At 42.7% G+C, this 9,551-nt stretch overlaps 1 protein-coding gene across 1 annotated transcript in view; it reads right to left on the bottom strand.

Moving 5' to 3' along the window:
* MYPN (myopalladin) overlaps window positions 1-9,551 on the bottom strand; it is a 117,901-nt gene that overhangs the window by 1,559 nt on the left and 106,791 nt on the right. The window contains exons 16-18 of the mRNA XM_012658553.1: window positions 8,644-8,851; window positions 6,932-7,097; window positions 2,436-2,569 (exon numbers count right to left, since the gene is read on the bottom strand). Of these exons, the coding sequence (XP_012514007.1) occupies window positions 2,436-2,569; window positions 6,932-7,097; window positions 8,644-8,851 (508 nt within the window). The remainder of the gene's footprint in view (window positions 1-2,435; window positions 2,570-6,931; window positions 7,098-8,643; window positions 8,852-9,551) is intronic.

Consider the following 9,551-nt stretch of genomic DNA (forward strand, 5'->3'; position numbering starts at 1 on the left):
GGTAGAGAAAACTGCAGAACTGGAAGCCAGAAGATGGATTCAACCCTCTGAGCAATACCTATCCCACACCCTAAGCACCCTAATCAGCCATTACCGACCTACACATCACCCTAATCAGGTTCTAGTGTGTTACAGCAAGAAGATTGAGAAGTAATTTAGGTGCGCTCAACCATGGTTCAGGGACAAAAGAGAATTTCTTAGAGCTTCCATGTTCACCAAGCACTGTCCAAAGTGGACTCTGGGTTTAGCAGACATGATCCTTAGGCTTGAACATGGCCTGAATGAAACACCCATGCAAACTTCACCGTCTCTGCTGTTGTCTCTGATTCAGAAATCACCAAGCAATCTTCTGCTAGGTTTCTGGGGACCCTGATATGGAGAAGGGGGTTTATTATATGGGGAATACTCATGCTCTGGGTCCTAGAAAGCTCTACTGCTGTTTAGCATTCTGATTTATAAATTGGTCCTTTGCTAATTTTGTTATCTTGATTCAGTTTTTCTGAGTCTAAATAACTCTGAGTGAACTGAGACTATAAAATTTCGTAGGACGAAACCTATAGCGATTCCACTAAAGAGCCAGCTCTCAGTAAGATCCCCCTGAGCAGTCTCTCCCCAGTCCCTTCATCTCTTAGCCTTCCCTTGCTCTCTCTGACATCTTAACCAGATCACTGTACTTCCTCCTATTACAAGCCCTCCTTTGAAAGAGAGAGGGGAGCTACTGTCCCTGCTCCTCAGACAGGCAGAAGTGTGGTGGTGGTGGTTGGGTCATAGGGACTTGACTCCAGCCTAAGTCCTCCAACCCCCTCCCACACCCCAGGTCCCAGCTGAGGAAACCTCCTCTTGTTGGTGCTGTGGAATCAGGACAGGAGTGGGAGCGAGGTGACCTCACCTGGGGACTCAGCCAGCGGAGGGCAGGATTGGGATGAGTCATCAGTCCCCGGGCTTATTGGTACTGAGTTTCTCAGTTGGGGACCTACTGCCTTCTGACATGGTGAAGACTGGGAAATGGTTAAGAACTTAGCCTAGATTAAGAAACACATCACTGGCCTCTGTCTCCCCCGACTTTCCCAGGGAAAAGTACATTAGTGTCAGCTTTCCTCACAGCTGAATTTCTCCCCAAGCCCAAGGAGAAGGGAAAATAATCAGAAAGCTATATATTTCCTTCAAAAATTAGATGTAGAGACAATGGCAGGTGAAGGTTCCTCCTGTATGGTACTAAATAAAGGGAATACCTGGTGTACCCCTAAAAATAGCAGGGATCTTAGGTTCTAGACAATGTTACTCTTGTCTGTCATTCTGGTTAATGATGTTAAAGCAGTTATGAATATGAAATGTATTCATATTCTAACTCTGCAGTCCCCAACCCCTGGGCTGCAGCCTGGTACAAGTCCGTGGCTTGTTGGGAACCAGGCTGTGCATCACTGCCTGAACTCCGTGCACCACCCCACGTCCCTATCTGTGGAAAAATTGTCTTCCATGACACTTAGCAGGAGGTGAGTGTGCAGGCAAGCGAGTGAAGCTTCATCTGTATTTACAGCCGTTCCCCATCACTAGACTCACTGGCTGAGCTCCACCTCCTCCCCCTTTCATGAAACTGGTCCCTGGTGCCAAGAAGGTTGGGGACCACTGTTCTAACCAATTGTCCTTTAAAAAAGGAGGAAAAAAAAAGAGGCACTCTTTTGGGTTAAGGACTATGTTTCCAAAAATACCAGTTAATGTCAAAAAATATAGGGGAGAGGAACAGAGTACACAAATGCATTAATAAAAATTAATCTCTTAGATCCTTTTGAAAATTGGAAACATTGCTCAAAGAAATGATACAAAGATCTAGATTTGCTTCCTAGCTGTAGTCACTAACCTTACCAAGTCTCAGTTTCTTCAAAATTAAATGAGAGTAACAACAATTACAATAATCTCATGGGTCTGGGAGGATCCAAAGGTACCACTTCATTCATCACAAGTTACTATAAAAATGTCATTTGATATTATTATTATTAGGACAGCTCTCTATTATTAGAGAAGTCTGATTCGAGGATTGGAGCAACACACATTTTTTGAAGGAATAAATGAATAAATGGGGTTTAGAAAATTCTGCTGGGGGATCACAGGCAGTGGGGAGTTCCAGTGGGTGGCCTGCGGCAGCAAGAAGACAGCATGAAGGTGCAGGATGCTCAGAAGCACAAGCATGTGTAAACTCTGGACTAGCTGTAATGCCTAGGATTAGAAGCCCTTTTTTGGAAGAAGGTGAAGCTCATAGTAAAATATAAAAGTGCACAAAGCCCTGAGATAACCAGGGTGAGATGACTTTAAAAATCCATCCCTTAAGCACAAAAATATAATAGAGTCTAAGCAATTCACTTACTCCACCTATCGTTGAAGAAAGACTTTTAAGATGTCTATTACACACGAGGTTCAACTGACGACATTACACTTACCGTATATGTCCAACCTGGCAGTGCACGACACGATGCCGGCTTCGTTCTTGGCTGACAACGTGTACCACCCGGCGTCTGATTTCTTGGCTGGCTGAATGAGGAGGCAGACATACCCTGTTGTGTCCTGGTGCATACTGGAGAAAGGAAAGAATATACCCGTATTTTATCCTTGTCAAGTTTAGGGCTCAGGGAACTCTTAGAGCTTTTCCTCCCTAGAGGGAAGAAAGGGGAACTAAGTTAAAGGCAAACATCAAGACAAATTTGAAAGGGGAAAGAAGTAACAAAGGAGCAGCAATGAACCTAGTGACGCTAAGAGGAGGGGGACAGTCGGGGTTGAGACCTGCCGTTGCCCTCCCACTGCTCCAAGTCCATAGAAATTGTACTCCTCGCCAGCGTTACTCTGACTTTTCACAAAGTCCAGAAAAATCTCTTTTCCAAACGAAGTTGGACATTTCAACAAGAACTCTGTTAGGAAGCTACGAGAAAGCAGACCAAAACCAGAGCCCAGGGATGGATGGACTGATGGAGATGCCAATTCCTTGTGTAACCAGCCAGGCACGTGCGGCATCTAGCTTAATTTGGTTAAGGAGAAAATCAGCCTGCTCTTTCTCTCTGTTTATTCTACATTAGTAGTTCTCAACCTCGGCTGTACATTGGAATCCCAGGCCACACCCCAGATAATTACATCAGAATCTCAGCCTGGGACCCAAGCATTAGGGTTTTTGGAAACTTCCCAGTGATTCCGATATGCAGTCAGAGATCAAAACTACAGGGATACGTCTCCCCTAAACCCCTTGTTGGCCTGGCCTCCTTACCATAGTTCCAAGCTCCCTTCTGACGCTGCTATAGCTTTTTTGCAAGGCAGAGATAAAAGCAATAGCTTCCTGAGCTCAAAGGATGAACAAGTGTTTTCTTTTTGTTGAAAGTTATTATGATATATCCAAGAATTTATAAAGTAATAAGAATAAACAAGAATAAAGTAATGACAGGTATAACAAGAATAAAGTAATAAAATATCCATCACAATCTCACCACCCTAGCGCTTTGGCTACTTTTACTTTCTGTTTAATTAATTAACCCATTCATTCTTGGATATATTTCTTAAGTAAACCTTTATTGAATACTATGTTGGGCACAATGCTGGATGCCACTGTCTTTGGAACTGAGGGTGCAAATATAAATAAGACAAAAATTCCCTATCTGGAAGAGTCCCTAAGTTTAGTGAGAAAGAAAAGATAAAAATATAGAAATAAATCACATGAAAAAAATCATAATGACATGAAAACCATAGATACTTACAACATAGTTATAATCACAGTAATATACAGACAGTTCCTAACTTAGGATGGTTTGGTTTTTCGACTTTATGATGGTATGAAAGCAATATGCATTCAGTATGCTCCTTGATTCACAATGGGGTTATGTCTGGACAAATCCATTGTAAGTTGAAGAGCACCTGTATGTGTATCTATCTCTATGTCACTATATATCTGTGTGTGTGTGCGTATATATATATATATATATACACACACGTATATACATATATATATATTTTGGAGGCTATTCAGGTATTCCCAGGTGTGTGGCTTTCCAGAAACCAGTGACTATGGCTTCAAAGTATCTGAATGTCCTGTTCTTACAATAAAACAACAGGCATCCTTTTCACCAAAGGCAAGGGGAAGATTCTGTGTGAACGGGTAGTGGTCTCTGAGTCTTAGGCCCTCCCCCTTGCAGGATGCCAGTCATCCTCCAGCCCACCCCCACCTCCATCCTTACCTCCCAGGCTGTCTTCCCTGGGGAAGTGATAACTAAGCTGAGCTGGTCCCGAGTCCAGAGGCTGAGCAATCGCCCAGCCCCTGCAGTTAGCCTTCACTGGGAATGGGATTTCCAGACACTGACTTTTTTTCCCAATTAAACCATGTTTAAAATATTAGACCCTCAGTTTAACACATTAACTGCCACGTGAGTTGTATTTAACTCATGCTAGTTTCGAGCCTGGGGCCTCGTGAAGTAAAACCTGGGCAAAACCCTGTAGTTGGTTTGTGAAAATCTTACCTGTTGCTGTTCTTATTGTTTCAATTAATACTGACAATTTAATTCTAAAGATGTGGATTAAATGAATAGAAGTCAATACATTTCGTTTTTCTATTTATGTTTACCTTTAGATTATACTTAAGCCTGACGAGTCAAGAAAAACACTTTACCCTTACGAACTATTTTTCAAGTTTCCACATTACTTTTTACATTACTAATTTTTAAGTTTTTATATTACTTTTTTTATTTAAAAAACATGGAAACTATCATTAGAGTGAATAGACAGCCCACAGAATGGGAAAAAATATTTGCTCTCTACACATCTGATAAAGGGCTGATAACCAGAATCTATCTAGAACACAAAAAAATCAACAAGAAAAAATCAAACAACCCCATCAACAAATGGGCAAAGGAAATGAACCGAAACTTTTCAAAAGAAGACAGAATAATGGCCAGCAAACATATAAAAAAATGCTCAACATCTCTAATCATTAGAGAAATGCAAATCAAAACCACAATGAGATGTCACCTAACCCCAGTGAGATTGGCCTCTATCAAAAGGTCCCAAAATATCAAATGCTGGCGAGGATGCAGAGAGACAGGAACACTCTTACACTACTGGTGGGACTGCAAATTAGTGCAACCTCTGTGGAAAAGAATTTGGAGATACCTCAGAGAGCTAAAAATAGAAATACCATTCGATCCAGCAATAGCACTATTAGGCACCTACCCAAAAGAGCACAAAACATTCTATGATAAAGACATCTGCACCCGAATGTTTCTGGCAGCACAATTCACTGTTGCAAGGATGTGGAAACAACCCAAGTGCCCGTCGATCCATGAGTGGATTATTAAAATTTGGTATATGTATACAATGGAATATTACTCAATCACAAGAAACGACAGTGATCTAGAGCCTCTTATACTTTCCTGGATTAAACTTAAGCCCATTATCCAAACTGAGGCACCACAAGAGCGGAAGAATGGGCTCCACTTGTACTCGCCATCGAATTGGTACTAACTGATCAACACTAGGGTGATCACATGGCAGAAATACTCTCCAGGGATTAGGGGGATGGAGGCGGTAAATCCGCAACTAAAGGACACGGGGAGCACTGTAGGGGGTGAAGGGCATGCCTTTAACCCGCACTTGGGTGAGGCAAAGACATAAAGTGGAACCATAATGTTTGTACCCTCACAATACCCTGAAATAAAAAAAAAAAAAAACACACAGAAAATAATTAAAAAGTAGAAAATTTTTGTTAAATTAGAAAGGATCATTTTGTTTTGAAGCTTTTGTTCTATTTTCATAATAAAATAGCATGGCCTCAAGAAATTTCTTTTTTTTTTTGGCAGTGGGAGACAGCGGGCCAGTTTACCTAGTGTAATACATTCAATCTGGTTTAACATGTTACATTAATTTAGATGGAAATGTTAACTCAAGAATATTCACTGTTCTCGCTTAAGTTTTGCCAGAGAAAAACCATTACATATTTGCAAAACCTAACAGCTACAACGTCCTCTGGGGCATATGCAGTTTATTGTGGAGATAGAATTCTCAGCAGAGTTTTGTCCAGAAGCTGTGATACCTTTGCTCTCTCGCCCCCTTGTGGTATAAAACCAAAATGGCAAAGAAATAAGGTCGCTTAGGGAAAACCGAGCGAGATATCCAACTTAAAAACTGGATCCTTAAGCTTACTTTTAAAACAACCATTTAGTGGTGGATGTAAAAAGAGTATAACTGCCTTGATGTTGTTGTTTCGTTTTATTTTAGCTTTTTATTTTGAAGAATTTTCTGGGTCCTAATATGACTGAATACACAAGACAAAAAACATGCAAGATCTTCACAAATTCCTTGAACACTTTAAAACTTAAAATTTAAAGTTTTAAAGCTGTGAGACATCCATACAATGGACTATCAATCAGCAACTAAAAGGAATAAGTTCTTGATACACACAATAAGTTAAGTGACACTCAAATGCATTATGCTAAGCGAAAGAAGCGGGACCCAGGCTGGGCGGTGGCTCACGCCTGTAATCCTAGCTCTCTGGGAGGTTGAGGCAGGTGGATCGTTTGAGTTCAGGAGTTCGAGACCAGCCTGAGCAAGAGTGAGACCCCCGTCTCTACTAAAAATAGAAAGAGATGTTCCGGACAACTAAAAATATAAACAGAAAAAATTAGCCGGGCATGGTGGCGCATGCCTGTAGTCCCAGCTACTCGGGAGGCTGAGGCAGGAGGATCGCTTGAGTCCAGGAGTTTGAGGTTGCTGTGAGCTAGGATGACGCCACGGCACTCACTCTAGCCAGGGCAACAGGGCAAGGCTCTGTCTCAAAAATAAATAAATAAACAAATTAAATTAAATAAAAAAATAAAGCCAGACCCAAAAGGCTACAGACCTATCTGGGTGGCCCGACAAGCCCCCCTGACAGTGTTAGTCCTTCTGGATGTGGCGGCTGCCGTACCTGATCCTCTCTCTGGTGAAAGGGATGGTCTCGTTGTCTTTCTTCCAGTAGAACACGGGCGGGGGCATGCCTATCACGCGGCACTCCAGTCTCACCGGGTGGCCTTCGGGAACCCCGCAATTCTGCAGTTTCTCCAGGATCACAGGCGCTTTCTTCACCTCTTTGGCTGAACAAGAGAAAGGTCGTTCTCCTTTGAATAGTAAGTCCTTGAGGTTCGTGCCTCAAACTCACCACAGTTGAGGAATTTAGCAGAGCGGGCACGCACCCGTCAGACTCTCATGCTTCTTAGTGGGGGTCACTACCTTGATGGAAGCTCCGCACAGGCTCACAAAGAAATGGGGCCACCATCTCTGCACATCCCGTGACAGACGGCACTGGAGGATCGGGGTAGCACGCACGGGATGCCAGGGCTACGACTGGTTTCTTTCATTGCTTAACAGTAAATTTTCAGAAACAATATACTCTACGTACCGAAATAGATCTTGTTTTTTTTTTTTTTGGAGGAGTTTATTTTGTAGAAGATATATGAATTTTCCCTCAACTTTTTATTTTGAAAAATCTCCCACCTACAGAATCATGCTATTTTTTTTTTTTTAAAAACATAAGATTGTGCTTCCCCAAGGAGGCTTTATTTGGCCAGAACAAATTTAAAGAAAGATACCTCATGTCTCAGGGTTTCAAAGTCTCTATTTAGCAAAATAGTGGAAAAAAGGTAAAAGCCTGAAATCAATGTGTCCTTGCAGAGTTTTCCCTCCTCTGTTGGGAAGAAGAAAGTAAGAGTGTGAAAAGGAAAAAGATATACAGGGCACACAGCCACTAGCCTGGGAGAGAGGATTAGCATGCTGAAGCCACCCCGATCCTCTTCAAGGGCCACACACAGCAGGAGAAAGCCCAGCACCAGAATGTCTACATGTGGAAATTTAATTCTTGCCGGACTACTGCCCTGCAGCGTTGGCACCACCCAGGTGATGATGTCTTATCGTCTTTACCTATAGGCATTACCGTGTTTCGTTCGCATCATCTTATAAGGTTTTATCTGTTTAGTTTAGTTATTGATTCAACATGTGTTGAGCACCTTTCATGTTCCAGCCACTGGGATACACAGAAGAGCAAGCTCAGCCTCTCCTCAGGGAGGCAAAGAAGTAAACAATTACACAGAAGGCTCTAAGTACTCTATGAATCTCTCCTTTTCTAAGTGCCAGGGAAACACAGAGGAGGCTTTGTTTGGCCAGAACAAATTTAGGAAGGAGTAGTTGTGTCCGCGGATCTGCTGAGCCTGGATGGTGACATTCTGAGTCAGGCCTTAGAGAGTGAGTAGGAGGTTGCTAGGCAGAGAAGGGCATTCCAGGGAGAGGGACCATGGGTGCAAAGGCATGAAAGCTTAGGGGGAAACAAAAGAGCCTGGTATGTTCCAGGAATAATGGACTGTAGGGCAAATGACCAGAATTTAGTGACAGTCAATTGATTGGTTAATTAACTATTACAATGGCTCCCATTTATTGCATGAGTAATATGCAAAAGGTGCCACATTACGTGTTTAGATTACCCACGTCTTTGAAACCAGCGTAGGCAATATGACCCTTACCACAGTGAAAGGGAAACAGATTGAACTCAGTGGGGCAAAGGACTAAGGAATTCTGCCAGAAGCTCTGCATATTTGGGCAATAACGTTGGATGGAGTTATGTTCAGGGGTTCCAGCAGCAAACCTTACCTACTACAGAGAGCTCCAGACTAAAAGAATTCTGTCCGGTTTTGTTGGTAGCAACGCACGTATAGGTCCCTGCATCGCGTTGAGTGAGCGGGTCGATGAGCAAGGAGTGGACTCCAGTTTCCCTGACCAGCATCTTGTGGGAGGCGTCTGGTAGCACAGGTTGGCCATTGAGCAGCCACGTCAGCTCGGGGGGCGGTAAGCCACTCACCTAATAAACAGCAGGACAGCTGAGGCAAATGGCAGACTGATGACAGGCAGATTTATTTGGTGGCTGAATTCTTCAGCCTTGTTTGGCACCAAATATATAGTGAGAGAAAACACCGGGTGGTGAGAAACCTCTCCATAGGGGCATCGGGAGAAAGAGGGGTCTGAATGAATGGTTGTATGAACTTGAACTGTGTTGGTATTTTGGACCCCAATTCAGGTCACGATTAACCTATTTCAGTATATTCTCGATCTGAGTAAATGAGAATTAAAAAGCTAAATGGATAGTTAAAATAGGCCTGCAGTATCAACTTCAGAGAGGATATATTGCTTATAACAGCAAGAGGTAGCCAAGAGAAAGGCCAGTGTTCTCAAACTTTGCTCATATTATAATCACGTGGGAAATGTTTAAAAATCCTGATGCCCACTCACTGCGTTAAATCAGAATTTCTGGGGCCGGGACCCAGCCATTGGAATCTTTTAGAGTTTAGGGAGGGGGGAATAACAGTCAATCCGAATATTATTTAGGCAGCCATGGGGAGAGTAAGAACCACCTGCAGAAGTGGGCTCTTTATGAATGCTTAACCTCACACATCCACTAATTTGCATCTAAGTCTTCCATAGCATCCTATATCTTTGGGGCAGAAAGGGTGACGTAAGTTGCTCTTCAGCCTGAGAGATATCTACACTGCACAACTAAAGCC

This window comes from Propithecus coquereli, unplaced genomic scaffold, assembly GCF_000956105.1.
Source record: "Propithecus coquereli isolate 6110/MARCELLA unplaced genomic scaffold, Pcoq_1.0 Scaffold117, whole genome shotgun sequence".
NCBI lineage: Eukaryota > Metazoa > Chordata > Mammalia > Primates > Indriidae > Propithecus > Propithecus coquereli.